Genomic DNA, 20,894 nt, shown 5'->3' with positions numbered 1-20,894 from the left:
CATCAATCCATGTTGCAAGGATCTGTACACAATTCCTGGAAGCTTAAAACACATCTCAGTTCTTGCATTGCCAGCTTACTGTCACCCATTGTCGAGCATGTTTGGAATGCTGTGGATCGGTGTATACGACACTGTGTTCCAGTTTCTGCCAATATCCAGCAATTTCGCACAGCCATTGAAGAAAAGTGGACCAACAACCTTAACAACTCTATGCAAAGGATATGTATTGAATTGTGTGAGGCAAATGTCGATCACACCAGATACTGACTGCTTTTTTGAGACCCGGACCTCAATAAAGCAAAACTGCACATTTCAGAGTGGTCTTTTATTGTGGGCAGCCTAAGGCACACTGTGCAATAATCATGCTGATTAATCAGCATCTTGATATGCCACACCTGTGGGGTGGAATGGATTATCTTGGCAAAGAAAAAATGCTCACTAACACAGATTTAGACAGATTTGTGAACAATATTTGAGAGGAATATGTCTTTTGTGTATCTAGTAAAACTTTTAGATCTTTGAGGTCAACTCATGAAAAATGGGAGCAAAAACAAAAGTGTTTATATTTTTGTTCAGTATATGCACGCACGCACGCATTTTCCAATACCACATGAAAGTGGTAGGTTTTTATCTTATTTGTCCAGCTTCCATACTCTCTTGTGTGGGCCGCAGCGGTACTCAGTTGTAATATACTTTTCCACCACTTGTGGCAGTAATGACAATCTCAAACAAACAGACTAAGTCTGGAGCTAAAGTCAGAGTTTCTTAAGCGCAAACATTATGACTAAAGTGGTGAGTTATATTTTCATCCATCCACCCATTTTCTACTGCTTGTCCCTCTCAATCAATCAATCAATCAATCAATGTTTATTTATATAGCCCTAAATCACAAGTGTCTCAAAGGGCTGCACAAGCCACAACGACATCCTCGGTTCAGATCCTACATAAGGGCAAGGAAAAACTCAACCCAGTGGGATGTCAATGAGAATGACAATGAGAAACCTTGGAGAGGACCGCAGATGTGGGTGACCCCCCCTCTAGGGGAGACCGGATGCAATGGACGTCGAATGGGTCTAGCATAATAAAACGGGGAACCCTCGGGGTCACCGAGGTGGCTGGAGCCAATCCCAGCTGCTTTGCACTTAAATTGTATTGACAGTTTATTTAAGAAACACATTTTATTATTATCCTTTGTTATGGTGTTTATTTTCGCACTGCTTAATTGTATGCAAATGTTTTTTCACCAGTTTTACCAGTCCCTTCCTTTGCAGTTTAATTTGATTAGTATTTAAATTTTTTAAATTAAATTACTTTAATTGGCATGAGCCTCGATGATAAACTTTGTGATTAAATGCTTTCATATCAATTGACAATGTGTATCCTGTTAAACTGAAAGTAGGTTAGATATAACTACTGAATACCATTAAAATAAAGAGTAAGATTACTAATTCAGTGTTAATTGAGTCAGCTTCTCTGTAGTGAAAAAGCTGGGCACTCAGGTCAAAAAGGTTAAGAACCCCTGATCAAATGACTTTAGTAACATTTATATACTGACATTATATTAGGTATGGATAGTATCAACATCTGGATTGATCACACATACTATACTGCTCGGTGTGTGTGTGTGCAGCATTCTTAGCTCTGCAAAAATTTGCAGACAATACCCTATAATGATAATGTGAAGATTTATTTTATTTATTTCTGCAAATGTTTTTAAAATAGAAAATAAAAAAAATCAGTGTAAGTAGTCACAGCTTTTGCTCAATACTTTGTTGATGCATTGTTGGCATCAATTACAGCCTCAAGTCTTTTTGAATAACATGCCACAAGATGGGCACACCTATCTCTGGGCAGTTTCACCCATTTCTCTTTTCAGCACCTCTCAAGCTCCATCATGTTGGATGGGAAGTGTTGGTTTTCATCCAGGATGTCTCTGTACATTTCTGCATTCATCTTAGACTACTCAGGGAGATGACCAAGAACCGGAACCTGCCAGAGCTCGAACATTCTTCCTTGGAGAGAGGTGACAACCATCGCTCCAGCAATCCACCAATGAGGCCTGTGTAGTACAGTGGCCAGACGGAAGCCATTTCTTAGTAAAACGTTTGCCAAAATGCACCTAGAAGACTCTGACCATGAGAAACAAATTATTTGGTCTGATGAGACAAAGATGGAAATCTTTGGCGTGAATGCCACCGGTCATGTTTGGAGGAAACCAGGCGCCGCTCATCACCAGGCCAATGCCATTCCTACAGTGAAGCATGGTGGTGGCAGCATCATGCTGTGGGGTTGGTTACCAGCGGCAGGATCTGGGAGACTAGTCAAGAAAGAGGGAAAGATGAACGCAGAAATGTACAGAGAGACATTCTGGATGAAAACCAACACTGGATGGAGTTTTCAGAGGTGCTGCAAAGAGGAATGGGCGAAACGGCCCATTCATAGGTGTGCCAAGCTTATGGCATCGTATTCAAAAAGACTTGAGGCTGTAATTGCTGCCAATGGTGCATCAACAAAGTATTAAGCAAAGGCTGTGAATACTTATGCAAATATGATTTTTTATTTTTAATAACTTTGAAAATAAAAATATATATAAAAAAATCACATTGTCATTATGGGTTGCTGTCTGTAGAATGTTGAGGACAAAAATACTGCATTTTAAAATAAGGCTATAATATAACAACATGTGGTAAAAGTGAAACGCTGTGAATACTTTCCGGATGTACTGTATGCTGTATTATTATTTTGTACCTTATATGGTTTATTATCAAGTATTTATTAAATACCATCAATTTGAGGTGAATGGGTAATATTTTCTGCAAAAGACACCTGAATGGGCGGGATTTCCCCAGAAGGATCAAAAATCTGCAAATTTGCCGAGACTGGAAAGCGGAAACACTGAATACTTCTATCCCACTGTTTGCAGCTTTGTTCAGTATGTGTCCACTTTGACATACTTGCTATGTGCTCCACACTGGGGATGGCCATTGTGCTGTATTTGTGAATACAGTGGCAGCACCAGGTCAGTTTCTGCTCCTTCTCGTCCTCTCCAGCGCCTCCATGTACATCAACAAAATAGGAACCCCACTGGTTGGACACAGCAGAGGGTGGCTTCATGCTTTCCTGTTGAGATGGTAAACACACAAACCAAATTACTTTGATTCATGTAAACAAAAAAGAAAAAAAAGGGAAAAAAATGAATTTAACATTTAAACATCACACGGCCGAAAAAAAATTGTTCAATAAAAAGTATTTTTTATTATAAAAGTAATAATGGCCCAAAGGGAATACAACATTCAAATTTCCAGACCATAGGGCGCACCTCATCGTTTTAAAGTTCCTTGGGTGAGTAATGTAAACTCACTACACCGGTATGTTCTAGCGCTTTCATGGCGAGTTTACTGACAGATATAAGTAAGAACTTTACACTACTTTATATTAGAAATGGCAACAGCAGAGGATGAATGTCCCATAACAAGAAGATAGAGAAAAAGGAGAAGCTTATCGACAACGGTGTCTCCACGAACTACAAAGGCGGACGCGCACAATTTTTCAAGGCAAGGCAACTTTATTTGTATAGCACTTTTCCTACACAAGGCAGACTCAAAGTGCTTCACAGCACAACATGTGGTACAACCAAAGTGAAATGAAAGAAAATAAAAGCAAGATTAAAATGCAGACAATAAAAATAAAAACAGTGCGGACGTTAAAAGTTAAAAGATTTAGCTGAAAGCTAAGGTGAACATAAAAGTTTTCAGTCTAGATTTAAAAGTAGTCAGAGTTGGGGAAAGTCTGACATCTTCAGGAAGTTTATTCCAGCTATTTGTTGCATAGTGACTGAATGATGCTCTCCCTTGATTTGAGTTTACTCTGGGAACCGCTAACAGATTGGTCTCAGAAGATCTTAGTGATCTAGAGGCCTTATATAGTGGGAGTATATCAGTGATATACTTTGGCCCTAGACCGTGTAGTGATTTATATGTGAGCAGGAGGATTTTGAAATCAATTCTCTGATGTACAGGGAACCAATGTAAGGATTTAAGAATTGGTGTAATGTGCTCACATTTTTTGGTCTTTGTTAGAACTCTAGCAGCAGCGTTCTGAACAAGTTTTTTTGGGAAGACCTGCAAGGAGACCATTACAATAGTCTAGCCTACTGGTAATAAAGGCATGTACAAGTTTTTCTTAGTCTTGAGCTGACATGAGCACTCTAAGTCTTGTTACATTTTTGAGGTGATAGGCCGATTTTGTTACTGATTTGATGTGACTGTCGAAATGTAAATCAGAATCTAAAATAACCCCAAGATTTCTGGCTTTATTTGAGGTTTTCAGGGACAGTGATTGAAGGTGTTGGATGACTTTAAACCTTTCTTTTTTTAGCACCAAAAACAATTATCTCAGTTTTATCTTCATTTAGTTGTAGGAAATTTTGGCACATCCAGTGTTTGACTTGCTCAATGCACTGGCACAAAAGATCTAAATTGAATAGAATTATTAACTATTTGCAATACGTCTGTTGATAGGCAGTCAAAAACGTTCTTAAAGAAGTTGGTAGGTAAAACATTAAGGCAGCAGGTGGATGACTTTAGAGCTGTCACCGTTTCCACTAGAGTTTTAGAGTCTATGGCATTAAAGCTTGCCATCATTGCTGTGTTACTTTTGCCTAAATGGGGTGGTGATCCAACTTTTTTGCTTGAGATATTGATGGCGCATCTGATGCCTTCAATTTGATCAGTATAAAAGAATGCAAACTCATGGCATTTCTGCGTGGAATGGAGCTCGGCTGGTATTTGTGTTGGGGGGTTGGTCAGTCTGTCAACGGTTTTGGCCTGATTAGTGTTGCTGTTTATGATATTGGAGAAGAATGTTTCTCTAGCACTTTTTAAGACTAAATTGTAGGCCTGGAGGCTCTCTTTATAGATGTCATGGTGAATATGAAGTTTTGTATTCCGCCAGATTCGTTCAGCCTTCCTGCACTCTCTTCTCTGGACAGTAGATTTTCTCCAGGGTGCCTTTTGCTTACCAGAAATCGTTTTAACTGTAACAGGTGCAATGATATCTATGATATACACAATTTTGGAATTTAAGTTGCTTACAAGATCATCAGCATGACATGGGTTTAGAGGTGGAAGTGAGGAGATGGCGTTTTTAAAGAGGACATTAGCATGTTCATTTATGTACCGCTTTTGACATTTTTTGATTCTGTTTGTGTGTCCGGAATTACAGAAATGTTAAAGAAAACACAGAAATGATCAGACAATGAAGGATCAATCACAAGAACATCAGAAACATTGAGACCTTTTGTGATAATTAGGTCCAGAGTCCCTTACAATGAGTAGCCTCTTTCACATATTGAGACAGTTCAAATGTGTCTAAAATAGTAAAAAGTTATTTTGCGCCCTTGTCATTCAAATTGTCAATATGAAAATTAAAATGACCAGTTATAACCAGGCAGTCAAAGTCAGTGGAGATGCTAGACAATAATTCAGTAAAATCATCGAAAAAATTTGCAGAATATTTAGGTGGCCTGTAGATAATTAACAGGAGAATTTTGGGAGAGCATTCCAACACAGCACACAGGTATTCAAATGATGTAAAATCACCAAGTGACATCTGTTTCCCCTGAAACATGTTTTTAAATATAGCAGCAACCCCTCCACCTCTTTTCCCCGATTTACATATATCAATAAAGTTATAGTTGGGGGGTGCTGTCTCGATCAGAATGCTTGCACTGTTATTTTGTTCCAGCCATGTTTCAGTTAAAAACATAAAATCAAGTTTAGAAGTGGTAATAAAATCATTGACTAAAAATGATTTGTTATTCAGAGACCTGACATTGAGCAGACCCATCCTGATGGTGTTATTGACAGGCTTCGATGTTGGCTTTGATTTGGAGAGAATAGGAATGAGATTGTTTAGGTTAGCAGGGTGGCTAAGTTTCCCAATGTTTACTCTCTTGGTAGTCACAACAGGAATGTAGAAGGTGCCATGATTTGATGTAGGCAACTTTGGGCCCAGCTGATAATGTGGTCTACTGCTGAACCCTTTTCTGTATCAGAAATATTCAGGACTGCTGCCAGGGTGAGGCGGGGTTTGCCGTAAGGACTTACGCAGATCTCCAATACAGATCAGCAGGTACCAGAAGGTAAGAAAAGTTGCTTTTGCATTATATTGCGATACCAAATGCCAGATAATATGTCTTACCTTGTACACACACCATAATAATACTCGTATGTTGAAGAACAGTACAATCCTTCAAGCGGTGCGGCTTTATAGCTTACCAAAGTCTTACTAAAACATTTTGATGGATTTTTGAGCGCTGTGTGTAATGTTCTATATTTTCAATGGAACATATAAAATGTTGGTGTTGTTTACTTGAGTCATATTGCTATCTACACGTATCTCTTATGTGTGACTGCCATTTACTGGTCACACTTACCATTTTAACATGTACCAAATAAAATAGCTTTGAGGTCGGTAAGCAAAACCAGAATTATTGCGTACATTAGGCGCACCGGGTTACAAGGCGCACTGTCAAGTTTTGAGGGGAAAAAAAGGATTTTAAGTGCGCCTTATAGTCCGGAAAATACTGTATTTAAACTTCAGAGTACAGCAGTAAAAATAACACCCAATACAATGTAATGTGATAATCCATCCATCCATCTATTTTCTACCGCTTGTCCCTCTTGGGTTCGCGGGGCTGCTGGAGCCTATCCCAGCTGCATTCGGGCAGGGCACACCCTGGACTAGTTGTCACCTCATCGCAGGGCCAACACTGATAGATAAACAACATTCACACTCACATTCACACACTTGGGCCAATCAACCTATGTAATGTGATATCACTGCTAGACTCTGGAAAGAGGTTCTGCAGCCTCCGTAGCAAGAACCTCCAGGTTCTGTAACAGCTTCTTCCCCAGGCCATAAGACTCTTGAACACATCAAAATAATCCCCTCAGTTCCCCCAAAAAACATATTAACTCGCTGGACTATAAAGACAATATAACATACATCCGTAAACGTGGATGCATATGCAAAAGTGCAATATATTTATGTGTACAGTAATCTATTTATATAGGCAACTTCTTTTGTAAATTTAAACACTCTGCACCTTATTGCTCTTTTATCCCGCACTACAACGAGCTAAAGCAACATTTCATTCTTATCTGTACTGTAAAGCTCAAATTTGAATGACAATAAAAGGAAGTCTAGGTTTATTAGGAGGTTCTGTAAACAGACCCCACCAACCAAACCTTGTCTTCCTGGAGCTGCTGTGACGCAGTTCCTATGATTACCGTACTGTAATTTAAAAATACTGCATTGCAAATCCTTTTGCCATGTTAAAGTTTTAAAGAAAACAATTTAGAAAAGTAGTTGCAGTATTTTTTGTTATGTTTTTTTTGTTTACAGTGTAAATTGCACAGATCTACTCGAGCAGGATTCTGGAGTACAGCAAAATTATCAATTGGAATTTCAATCCTACTTCCTTATTCTGAATTAGCCTGTTATATAGTTCAAGAACCCTGCTGCATTTAAAGAGAGAAAGCCTGTCTGTCGACAGAAAATGACATTTAAGGCCGGTTTTGGACAGATTTTGACTTTAAGGCTTTGGCCTTATATTTTAATCAGATGACAAACAACACTTATACATTTAAATGCAGTTGTTTTGTCTTTTTTTTCTCTTTCTCCTGTTTCTTACAATGTGGTTACAATCCACCAGCGCAAAATTCAATGCTACTCCTTTTTCATTGTTATTTTATTATTATAATATACTACCTGTATTTTACCCCAATTTCTATATTTTGTTGACGAGTGCATAATAAATTCAACATCTATTGCCTTGTGTGCAGGTTATATAACAGGCTGCAGACCAAAGAAAGGAAAACAGATTAACTGAGATTGAGGTTGGTGGACGGAAAATGTGAACAGGTTGACCTTACCTCATACTTTCCCTTTTTCTCGAGTGGCTCCACTTGGGCCTCATTTAATTTTGCTGCGTCACTCTTGGGAACACCCTCCCCCTCCATTTCCTCCACAATCATCACCGTTTCCCACTTCCCAAAACTGCTTGCAGGGAACATGTCCGACCTCATGCTGTCTCCAAAATAGACAACCTGAAAGGAATCAGTAAAAAAGTTCATATGAAAATACATTCATCTTGCTTTCAACATGCTAGGTTAATAGAGCTGCATGGCTTAGTCGTGGCACCCAAAGGGGGATTGGATATGACACAGTGACTCTGGCTCTTCATAACCTCTTTGCACTCTGCCTGGAAGAGATGATGCGAGTTGAAACAAGCCAAACCGAGTTGAGTTGCATTCCATAAAGTGAGCTGTGGGCCCACATTGTTAAATGCTATAAGCCCCATTTAAGCAGGTATATTTTCATACCTTTCAAGAGGAAAAAGAAAAAGGGAAACTATAGTATAATTTTTTTGCATTAAAAATACTCTAACTAGTACAAGTTATCCAAAAAGTTACTTTAGTAAATGTAACAGATTACATTTAGAGTGACACTACCCACCTATGAGAATGATATATTATTATACATTAGACCAGTGGTGTCAAAGTCAATAAATTATCTATGGCCCCCGGGATGATATTTGATTAGTATTAGAACCGGCCCACAGGCCACAGACTCCTGCTGCTGTTTTGCACGCACCAATACTCCATCAGTGTTGGCGCTAGGAACTTTCAAAATGGGGTCACAGTACATTTTTGGGGTCCCACTTTTTTTGTAACCGTTTTGAAAACAAATGATAAATGTATGCATAATCCTGTTATATCTCACATTCCATATTGTGTTTTGGAAAAAGGTTGTCATAAACGTTACTTAATTCATTAAAAAAAATAATACAAAAGAAAACAAATGTTTATGTATATGTAAATGTATTCAGTTATAAACATTCATTCACTTTCTTCTTTTCTTCATGAATCTAAACTCTACCGCTGCCGGTATTTTTTTTCTATATTTTTATTGTAATATTTTCAGAATGTATTTTTGACCAAAGTAAGACAAAGAAAACAATCTGAAGTTGTCTTTACTTGTTTGTTTTAATTCCATGATTTTAATAGTTTGGCCCGCGTATGCACAGATTTTCCTCCATGCGGCCCCTGAGCTAAACTGAGTTAGACTAATTGACTTTGTGTAGTTTAGAATATGGTACAATAAATTGACATATTTATACTCATCTTTAATGTACACAATTAATCAGTGGCCACCATATCCTTACATTTGTCTGTATGCTGTAACTATAAATGTATGATTCTTTCTCATTAAAGGTCAAAAGCTAGCCAGTTTTATGTTTTAGTAATTTTTTTCCTTACTCAGAATCAAAACCTTAATACTAAGGTAGCTATCGAAATGTGAGAATGCCGTACAATTAAACCCCTAAATTAATATAAATTAGTGCTGTCAAACTATTTATTTGTAAAATTAAATTGATTACACTTTATAATCTGGATAGATCACAATTAATCACAGGTTAATACTCATTTGCATAATTTAAATTAACTTAAAAAAACAGCGATGTTTGGTCACAAATGCAATTTCATTGTTAAAATGTCATCCAGGAGCATTTTTTTAAACGTTGTACTTAAATGCACACTACTTAAGCTCTTAAACCTGGTAAAAGTATTACCCAAAGTTGAAGTTAAATTGCGTATGCATTGACCTGATCATTGACCGTGTAACAACCTGTTCAGTTCAGCTCAGTTCAGTTCAAGTTTATTTCGAACATGCATACGATACAATGTAATGCATCACATATTTCCGGTTGTTTAATTACAGCACATTCAAAAAGGAGTAGGAAGAGGCAAAGCTTATTTAATCCTAGCCCTTTTCACATTATAGCAATTTTATCCCGGTTCCTTGCTCTCTGAAACAGTGAATAAATAATGTATAATTAATATACCATAGTAAGTAAACAAATATTAAATACATAAATAACCATTATCTAAAAAAAAAAAAAAAAAAGGTTCTAAATGTTCATTACAATGGTTCTTCTTTGTACTTTGTGAACACTTGTAGTTTGAACAGTCTAAACTGAATCATATTGGTGCTTTGTTTGATGTCCTTGTTTAATCCATTCCATAATTTAATTCCACATACGGATATGCTAAAGGTTTTAAGTGTTGTACACGCATACAAATGTTTTAAATAAAATTTTCCTCTAAAGTTATATTTCTCCTCTTTTGTTGAGAAGAATTGTTGTAAATTCTTGGGTAGCAGGTTATAGTTTGTTTTGTACATCATTTTAGCTGTTTGCAAATGCACCAAGTCGTTGCATTTCAATATTTGTGATTCAATAAATAAAGTGTTTGTAAGTTCTCTATATCCAGCATTATGTATTATTCTAATTGATCTTTTTTCTAACACGGTTAGTGAATGAAGCGCACATTTGTAGATGTTTCCCCATATTTCTACACAATAACTCAGATATGGTTATAATAGCGAGCAGTAGAGAATATGGAGTGATTTTTGGTACATAAAATGTTTTGCTTTATTCATTATTGACGTGTTTCTTGCTACTTTATGTTGTCTTTTTTTTATATGAGGTTTCCAGTTCATTTTATCATCTATTACACCCAAAAATGTGTTTTCTTTTACCTGCTTCTTGCTATTCTTACTTAGCACCTAATTTAGTTACTATAAGCCTCTGCAAACTTCCCGGTTTGACTTTTTGTACCATACTGCTTTGTGTGAACGGATTATTAATTATCAAAAATGTTATTGATCTAAAACATCCATTCGCTCGCATCCTGGGTAGGCTAAACCAAATCTTGGCTTGCCACGATGCGCATAAGTTAATGATTTCAACAACGTTAACATAACTAAATAAACACATGCCTTTGCCAACTGCTTGAGTCCGAGGCGACACACACAACCCAGCAATAACACAAAAGATGCATATTTTACAGTCGCTTATGATGTTATAACAGGGCTAATGTTGACGTTAAAGGAAACTCTAGGGTGGGGTTTTGCACGAGGACAAGTTCTGTTTCTGGACCTATTTCTATTTTGGTTGATTATCCCTGAAATGCGGGCAGCACGGTGGAAGAGGGGTTAGTGCATCTGCCTCACAATACGAAGGTCCTGAGTAGTCTTGGGTTCAATCCCGGGCTCGGGATCTTTCTGTGTGGAGTTTGCATGTTCTCCCCGTGACTGCGTGGGTTCCCTCCGGGTACTCCGGCTTCCTCCCACCTCCAAAGACATGCACCTGGGGATAGGTTGATTGGCAACACTAAATTGGCCCTAGTGTGTGAATGTTGTCTGTCTATCTGTGTTGGCCCTGCGATGAGGTGGCAACTTGTCCAGGGTGTACCCCGCCTTCCGCCCGATTGTAGCTGAGATAGGCTCCAGCGCCCCCCGCGACCCCAAAAGGGAATAAGCGGTAGAAAATGGATGGATGGATGGATCCCTGAAATGCCAAAACATAAATTACAGGGTTACAGATGGATGGCCCGGAAATCCTTTAATCATCTCAAAAAGGTGTGTTTTATTTGTACATAAAACATACACAGAACAGTTAAGAACTCTGTGTCTGTGTCCTATCTTTGTGTTGGAGCAGGTTCTATCAAGCACTGTGCTCCCTGCAGTGTCCATGCACTCTTCACATGAGGTGTTCAAGCGTACTGCATAACTCTGAGTGTAGGCGAATACTCTTTCAGACAGTCCCTGTGCTTTTTTTTTTTTAGTACTACTGCAAAATTGGCCAAAAAAAGCTGTTAGTGCCAGCATTTTCATAAAGAAGGTAAACTGAGAAACACTATTTACAAAACCCAAAACCAGTGAAGTTGGCACGTTTTGTAAATGGTAAATAAAAACAGAATACAATGATTTGCAAATCCTTTTCAACTTATATTCAATTGAATAGACTGCAAAGACAAGATATTTAATGTTCGAACTGAGAAACGTAAGTTTTTTTTTGCAAATAATCATTAACTTTTAATTTAATGACAGCAAAACGTTGCAAAAAAATTGGCACAGGGGCATTTTTACCACTGTGTTACATGGCCTTTCCTTTTAACAACACTCAGTAAACGTTTGGGAACTGAGGAGACCAATTTTTTAAGCTTTTCAGGTGGAATTCTTTCCCATTCTTGCTTGATGCACAGCTTAAGTTGTTCAACAGCCCGGGGTCTCCGTTGTCGTATTTTACGCTTCACATTGTGCCACACATTTTTAATGGGAGACAGGTCTGGACTACAGGCAGGCCAGTCTAGTACCCGCACTCTTTTACTAAAAAGCCACGCTGTTGTAACACGAGGCTTGGCATTGTCTTGCTGAAATAAGCAAAGGCGTCCATGATAACGTTGCTTGAATGGCAACATATGTTGCTCCAAAAGCTGTAGGTACCTGTATATGCCAGCTTTTTTGAAACATGTTGCAGGCATCAAATTCCAAATGAGCTAATATTTGCAAAAAATAACAACGTTTTCCAGTTCGATTGTTAAGTATCTTGTCTTTGCAGTCTATTCAATTGAATATAAGTTGAAAAGGATTTGCAAATCATTGTATTCTGTTTTTATTTACGATTTACACAACGTGCAAACTTCACTGGTTTTGGGTTTTGTAATTGAAGAAAGAACTTGTAGCAACTAGCAACTTCTCCTGTTCCTTCTTCCTTAACGAAAAAGTTTAATTAAAATTAAAGTGCTTGTTAAATGTTCATTATCCATTTCATTTGTCATTTATATGTATTTCATATTGGGGTTTTTTTTTTACATGTAAAACTATATCTATTGTATGTAATTTTGTGTTATCTGTCGGTTTTGTGTTAATATTTTTGGTATCTGGAATACAATAATAGGCTTTGCAGTGTTTCTTGTCAGTATTCGATTTCTGGATGATTCAGTTTTTGCCTGAAATTTTGAAAGGATATTGAAAACCGAGATAACACTGTCGAGGCCTTATCCATTAATGTTGTATTCTTTCAATGGCAGCCTGTTTAGTCCGTTCTAGTTGTTTCTTTAGGTCAGTGCTGCCACTTAGCAAAATATATTATGCCTTTATTACACAACATTATCTTATTGATGCAAATTTACAAGTCCATTCAACACAAACATGATCAAAAGTCTTTCCAATCCATACTTTCAAAGTTAGTTAGTTAATTATATTTATATAGCGCTTTTCTCTAGTGACTCAAAGCGCTTTACATAGTGAACCCCAATATCTAAGTTACATTTTTTTAAACCAGTGTGGGTGGCACTGGGAACAGGTGGGTAAAGTGTCTTGCCCAAGGACACAACCGAGCTATACCGCCCCAAACGATGGACCACAATATCATTATGAAATGTGCAAAATTTTAGCACAACACAGGGTGCTAAAATTTTGCACATTTCATAATGATATTGAAGTATGAATCAAGTAAAATACATTATTAAATCTTTTGTTATTTCTCGACTCACACTTTTTAGGCAGCACCAATACAAAATGTTAATTTTTCAAATGTGAGCAGCCACCATTGGAGAGTAATGGCGACAAGTTCAGGCTAGCGACAATAGACTCTAAAACGACGTAATCTTTTCCTCACTTGGCAGAGTAAAATTGGCCAAATAATCTGTTGTTTGCAATTTCAACCTTAAAGGGGAACTAATGTTTTTTTGGAATTCTGCCCATCGTTCACAATCAGTATGAGAGACAAGAAACCGGATGTATTTTTTTTAAATGCAATGTAACTCGTAAATAAACGTAGATAAGTCAGCTTAAAATGGATCCAATGGGAAGTCCTCTTTTCCACCCATAAAGCCCTCTAAAAAAACATCCAAAAAGTGCCAACAGTACTCTGTTTACATTTCGTGACCTGAATTTTAAACTAAGTATTGGTAATATTGTTATTATAAGCGCTAATGCAGACAGACTATTTTTTAGCGGCACATGTTGACGTCATTGGCTGGTGAGCTGATTTCTCGCCTTTAGATCATAAATATTGCCTCTCACCTGGATAGTAGAAGGATGAGGACATAATCCGACAAATTGGTACAATTGGTACACCATGGTATCCAATTTTGACCCGGAAATGTTTGCTAATTGAGTATATAATATATCGTAACAGCAGACATGCATGCTGTTAGTTTCTCTCTGGGACTGCTTTAATAATAATAATTGATTGCATTTATATACTCAAAGTGGGCAGCACGTTGGAACAGGGGTTAGTGCATCTGCCTCACAATACGAAGGTCCTGAGTAGTCCTGAGTTCAATCCCGGGCTCGGGATCTTTCTGTGTAGAGTTTGCATGTTCTCCCCGTGACTGCGTGGGTTCCCTCCGGGTACTCCGGCTTCGTCCCACCTCCAAAAACATGCACCTGGGGATAGGTTGATTGGCAACACTAAATTGGCCCTAGTGTGTGAATGTGAGTGTGAATGTTGTCTGTCTATCTGTGTTGGCCCTGCGATGAGGTGGCGACTTGTCCAGGGTTTACCCCGCCTTCAGCCCGATTTTAGCTGAGATAGGCTCCAGCGACCCCCCGCGACCCCAGAAGGGACAATCGGTAGAAAATGGATGGATGGATGCTTCACAGTGAGAATCCACTTTTGTGTACATGGAAGTAATGGTAAATGGATTATATTTATATAGCGCTTTTTTTTACCTTCATGGTACTCAAAGCGCTTTGATAGTATTTTCACATTCACCCATTCATTCCCACACTGGTGGTGGGAGCTGCCATGCAAGGCCCAAACCACGACCCAACAAGAGCAAGGGTTAAGTGTCTTGCCCAAGGACACAACGGACGTGATTCGGATGGCGGAAGCTGGGATCGCACCTGGAACCCTCAAGTTGCTGGCACGGTTGCTCTACCACCCGAGCCACGCCGTCACCCTGAGAGCCTGAAGGCAGCCTTTTTACTCAGACCAACTCACAATTTGTAATCAAAATAATGGGTAAATGTGAAAATTATAGACATTTAAAAGCAAAAATGTGTTCTTTCAAACCACTAAATGTAACTAGGCAGTGGTGTTATTATATTTTTTGGTTTAACAAATGAAACACTCTGATGCACAGGTGTCAAGGCCCGGGGGCAAAATCTGGCCCGCCACATTATTTTATGTGGCCCGCGAAAGCCTGGAAATAATATGCGTTAATAAAATGCTTAATCTTTTAACATTAAAAATCATGTACTGCATGCAATTGCATATCTTTTAAAATTCGATATTATCAAAATTAAAATATTATATTATCATGTCTCCTTTCTGAGCTGCCACCTTATCGTGGTAGAGGAGTTTGCGTGCCCCAATGATCCTCGGAGCTATGTTGTCCGGGGGCTTCTATACCCCCTGGTAGGGTCTCCCAAAACAAACAGGTCCTAGGTGAGGGATCAGACAAAGAGCAGCTCAAAGACCTTTATGAAAAGTACAACTCGAGGACCTAGATCTTCCTCGCCCGGACACGGGTCACCGGGACTCCCCTCTAGAGCCAGGCCCAGAGGTGGGGCACGATGGCGAGCCCCACCATGGGGCCCGGCCGGGCTCAGCCCGAAGAGCAAACGTGGGTCCCCCCTCCAATGGGCTCACCATTCATGGGAGGGGTCATAGAGGTCGGGTGCAATGTGAGCTGGGCGGAAGCCGAAGGCAGGGCATTTGGCGGTCCGATCCACGTCACCTCTCTGGGAGGAAAGGAGCCTGAGCTGGTGCGCGAGGTGGAGAAGTTCCGGCTAGATATAGTCGGACTCACTTCGACGCACAGCAAGGGCTCTTGAACCAGTTCTCTCGAGAGGGGCTGGACTCTTTTCCACTCTGGCGTTGCAGGCAATGAGAGGCGACGGGCTGGGGTGGCAATTCTTGTTGCCCCCCGGCTCAAAGCCTGCACGTTGGACTTTAACCCAGTAGACGAAAGGGTAGCTTCCCTTCGCCTTCGGGTGGAGGGACGGGTCCTGACTGTTGTTTGTGCTTACGCACCGAACAGCAGCTCAGAGTGCCCACTCTTTTTGGATTCTCTTGAGGGAGTATTGGAGAGTGCTCCCTCGGGTGATTCCTTGTTCTGCTGGGGGACTTCAACGCTCATGTTGGCAACGACAGTGAAACCTGGAAAGGCGTGATTGGGAAGAATGGCCGCCTGGATCTGACCCCAAGTGGTGCTTTGTTATTGGACATTTGTGCTCGTCACGGATTGTCCATAACAAACACCATGTTCAAACATAAGGGTGTCCATATGTGCACTTGGCACCAGGACACACTCGGCCGCAGTTCCATGATTGACTTTGTAGTTGTGTCGTCGGATTTGCGGCCTCATGTTTTGGACACTCGGGTGAAGAGAGGGGCAGAGATTTCTACTGATCACCACGTGGTGGTGAGCTGGCTCCGATGGTGGGGGAGGATGCCGGACAGACCTGGCAGGCCCAAACGCATTGTGAGGGTTTGCTGGGAACGTCTAGCAGAGTCTCCTGTCAAAGAGAGTTTCAATTCCCACCTCCGGAAGAACTTTGAACATGTCACGGGGGAGGCACTGGATATTGAGTCCGAGTGGTCCATGTTCCGTTCCTTTATTGTCGAGGCGGATGATTGGAGCTGTGGCCGCAAGGTGGTTGGTGCCTGTCATGGCGGTAATCCTAGAACCCGCTGGTGGACACCAGCAGTAAGGGATGCCGTCAAGCTGAAGAAAGAGTCTTATCGGGTCCTTTTGGCTCATGGGACTCCAGAGGCAGCGGACAGGTACTGGCAGGGCAAGCGAAGTGCGGCTTCAGCGGTCGAGGAGGCAAAAACTCGGACATGGGAGGAGTTTGGGGAAGCCATGGAAAACGACTTCGAAGCGATTATGGTCCACCATCCGCCGCCTGAGGGGGGGAAGCAGTGCACTCGGTTGGTAGAGCGGCCGTGCCAGCAACTTGAGGGTTCCAGGTTCGATCCCCGCTTCCGCCATCCTAGTCACTGCCGTTGTGTCCTTGGGCAAGACACTTTACCCACCTGCTCCCAGTGCCACCCACACTGGTTTAAATGTAACTTAGATATTGGGTTTCACTATGTAAAGCGCTTTGAGTCACTAGAGAAAAGCGCTATATAAATATAATTCACTTCACTTCATTTCACTGTCAAACGGTGTATGGTGAGGATGGTGTGCTGCTGACCTCTACTGCGGCTGTTGTGGATCGGTGGAGGGAATACTTTGAAGACCTCCTCAATCCCACCAACACATCTTCCTATGAGGAAGCAGTGCCTGGGGAATCTGAGCTTGATCCGCATTGCCGGCAGTAAGTCGGACACGTTTCCAGTGAGAGTTGGACTCCGCCAAGGCTGCCCTTTGTCACCGATTCTGTTCATAACTTTTATGGACAGAATTTCTAGGCGCAGTCATGGCGTTGAGGGGATCCGGTTTGGTGGCTGCAGGATTAGGTCTCTGCTTTTTGCAGTTGATGTGGTCCTGATGGCTTCAACTGGCCAGGATCTTCAGCTCTCACTGGATCGGTTCGCAGCCGAGTGTGAAGCGACTGGGATGAGAATCAGCACCTCCAAGTCCGAGTCCATGGTTCTCGCCCGGGAAAGGGTGGAGTGCCATCTCGAAGTTGGGGAGGAGATCTTGCCCCAAGTGGAGGAGTTCAAGTATCTACGAGTCTTGCTCACGAGTGGGGGAAGAGTGGATTGTGAGATTGACAGGCGGATCGGTGCGGCGTCTTCAGTAATGCGGACGCTGTATCGATCCGTTGTGGTGAAGAAGGAGCTGAGACGGAAGGCAAAGCTCTCAATTTACCGGTCAATCTACGTTCCCATCCTCACCTATGGTCATGAGCTTTGGGTTATGACCGAAAGGACAAGATCACGGGTACAAGCGGCCGAAATGAGTTTCCTCCGCCGGGTGGCGGGCTCTCCCTTAGAGATAGGGTGAGAAGCTCTGTCATCCGGGAGGAGCTCAGAGTAAAGCCGCTGCTCCTCCACATCGAGAAGAGCCAGATGAGGTGGTTCGGGCATCTGATCAGGATGCCACCCGAACGCCTCCCTAGGGAGGCACGTCCGACCGGCAGGAGGCCAAGGGGAAGACCCAAGACATGTTAGGAAGACTATGCCTCCCGGCTGGCCTGGGAACGCCTCGGGATCCCCCGGGAGGAGCTGGACGAAGTGGCTGGGGAAAGGGAAGTCTGGGCTTCTCTGCTTAGGCTGCTGCCCCCGCGACACGACCTCGGATAAGCGGACGAAAATGGATGGATGGATGGATATTATCATGTATTCCAAAAATATTTTTTGTTAAAATAAAGATAAATACTGTACCCAAATATCTGCTTGACTTATGATTTCAAAACAAATTATCAATCAAATTGTAGACTGTAAAATTGACAGTAGATTTTACGGTTTTTTTTACCGTAAAATCAACTTTGGTACCGTTTTTTTCCATATACATTAAGACACTCAAACATTAAAAAACAAACAAAAAAACATTAAAACAAGATTTTACGGTAAAAAAAAAAAAACCTGGCAGCTCTGTTGCTTGAATTTTACCGCTAAAAACAATGGTATTGTTTTTCCATTCCATGTATTACATTTTTTTATATATTGTAAAAAAAACCCACTGCTTTTACTGTGAAATTCTGGTGACTGAGCTGCCATTGTTAAATAAAAATTTAAATATTTTTTTTGCAGCTTATGTAAAGAAATATATTGTTAATGTACTATATATATACATGCATATTCATATATTACTCACTATTAAAAGCGGCCCTCTGAGGGCAACCATAACTGCGATGTGGCCCTCAATGAAAACGAGTTTGACACCCCTGCTCTAATGGTTTATCATGGCTAAATGATTACAACAACACTTTCTACATACCCTACTTTAGTATGTTGAAAATATAAAACGCAGATATGCTTTCACATGACTGGTTCTATACATTAAAAGGATGTGCAGAGGAAAAAAAAAAGATTAGTTTTACTTTCCATCAAAGGTTTGGAGCAAACTTGGCAACCATGCTAAGTGACACATGCTTGCTATTTATCACAGTAGTGAGAATCAAACAAAGATCCATCATTTCACCTTTTGCCAAAAAACTATTTTGAGGTAAACCTCTAAGTGAGAGTCAGGTTTTCTGCACATCAATGCTCATTGGCCAGACTGTGTACTATGCAAGGTGGTGTGAATACCTTGGGTTCCATTTTTCCTGTCATGGTCTTAAGCAGTTCATGAAGGTGGATCCAGTTGCCTTGCGAGTACCAACCAGGTTTTTCCAATGATGGCAGATCATCAGTCTCTTCCACATTATTCACTGTGAGAGACAAAATAAATAACTAAAAAAATCCATATGAAGTAATACATCAAGAGCAAACTACTGTAAATGAGTTGGAATGCACCTAAAACGCCCAATTATACTCGAACATTTATCAACATACAGTATATGACATTGTTATGCAATTATGTGGAGGGACAAAATTATGAGAGTTGAGTTGAAATCAATTCAACTACTTATTAGCAAAATAAAAAATCAACCAGTTCAACAGTGAAATAAATACCGGATACTGACCACTGCAGGTAAAGTTTCCTAATTTCCTGTTATTTCTTGTAAGGTATAGTATAGTATAGTAAGTTTATATGAATACAAACAAACAACTATTAACAGCCAATACATTCCCATCTTATTTGAATAAAGTGCAACCGACATTTTAGGTTGAATTAACAAGAGGAAACATTTTCTGGTCACATTTTCAACATTCAAGCAATTTTCAATAAAACTACAGTAACCAACATTTTATAACAGTAGTTTTACCTGCTAAATAAAGATCCCCAGAAATGGTTTTCTTGTGGTGTGCTTGAAGCGCATCGAGAGAATGCCAAGAGTGTGCAAAGCAGTAATCAGAGCAAAGGGTGGCTACTTTGAAGAAACTAGAATATAAAACATGTTTTCAGTTTTTTCACCTTTTTTGTTAAGGTACATAACTCCACATGTGTTCATTCATAGTTTTGATGCCTTCAGTGACAATCTACAATAGTAATAGTTATGAAAATAAAGAAAACACATTGAATGAGAAAGTGTGTCCAAACTTTTGGCCTGTACTGTACGTGTATTCTTTTAAATGCAATAAACTTGTATTTCATTGTACCTGAAATGTAAACTTTTAAATCTTTAAGTTAAATAAAACAAGCAAATAACAATAAAATATACTTTGTCTGTTAGCATAAAGTATATTTTATTGTTGAATAAAAATAATAAAAATCAATAAAAGTGTGTATATTTGAGGGAGCCCTCAAATATACACAACTAAAAAATAAATAAATAAAATGGCTAAATAAAGAATTGACAAAGTTGCACTTCAATATTGAACATGTAGACAGAGGAAAAGTTGTACATTACTTAACGAACAATCAAGATAGAACCTTTTTGAACAAAAGTGCAGAGTAACAATATAAACACCACGATATAAGCAGATGTATTAATAGGTTATATATATATATATAAAAAACCCTTAAGCTTGGCAGATTCCGAGTGAGGAACACTGACATGAAACTATGACAAATATCTGTCAAACATTTGCAGCACTATTAAAAATACTAGTTTTTAGTTTTATGTCTTGTTTGCACTCACCCTGTACACTAAACGTGAAATGGGATTGTACTGTCGGGTGGTTGCGTTTTAAAGGGGAACTGCACTTTTTTTTTTTATAAATGTTGCCTATTGTTCACAATCATTATGAGAAACATGGCAATGAATGTTACTTTTTTTAAATGCATTCTAAATATTAAATAAATGCGATCAAAAGTCAGTTTACAACGGAGCATGTGGAAGCCGTTCAATTCTGCCTATAGAACCCCTAAAAAAACATCCAAACACCTCCATTAAGGTGTTATATACATGATGTAAGTATATTTGTAATGTAGTAACGGGCACATTTATATTAACATTTATTATTTTGATCATTTTAAGCATATTCATTTTAAAAACGCATCATGACGTTTGCTTTTTTTGTTTTCTTCATCACT

General features: G+C 39.7%; 1 protein-coding gene across 3 annotated transcripts in view; it reads right to left on the bottom strand.

The window, feature by feature from the left end:
* Window positions 1-20,894, bottom strand: part of nt5dc1 (5'-nucleotidase domain containing 1) — a 73,976-nt gene that overhangs the window by 16,828 nt on the left and 36,254 nt on the right. Inside the window, exons 9-11 of one of the 3 annotated variants that reach the window (XM_061929514.2) lie at window positions 19,064-19,185; window positions 7,938-8,111; window positions 2,955-3,120 (exon numbers count right to left, since the gene is read on the bottom strand). In XM_061929514.2, the coding sequence (XP_061785498.1) occupies window positions 2,955-3,120; window positions 7,938-8,111; window positions 19,064-19,185 (462 nt within the window). Of the gene's footprint in view, window positions 1-334; window positions 3,121-7,937; window positions 8,112-19,063; window positions 19,186-20,894 lie in introns of those variants that run through there. The other 2 variants (XM_061929515.2, XM_072912248.1) reach the window with 2 other exon arrangements.

Source organism: Nerophis lumbriciformis, linkage group LG34 (assembly GCF_033978685.3).
Source record: "Nerophis lumbriciformis linkage group LG34, RoL_Nlum_v2.1, whole genome shotgun sequence".
In the NCBI taxonomy this organism is placed as follows: Eukaryota; Metazoa; Chordata; class Actinopteri; order Syngnathiformes; family Syngnathidae; genus Nerophis; species Nerophis lumbriciformis.
Note: the sequence above shows the minus strand (reverse complement) of the source record. Positions and strands in the feature narration are given on the sequence as shown.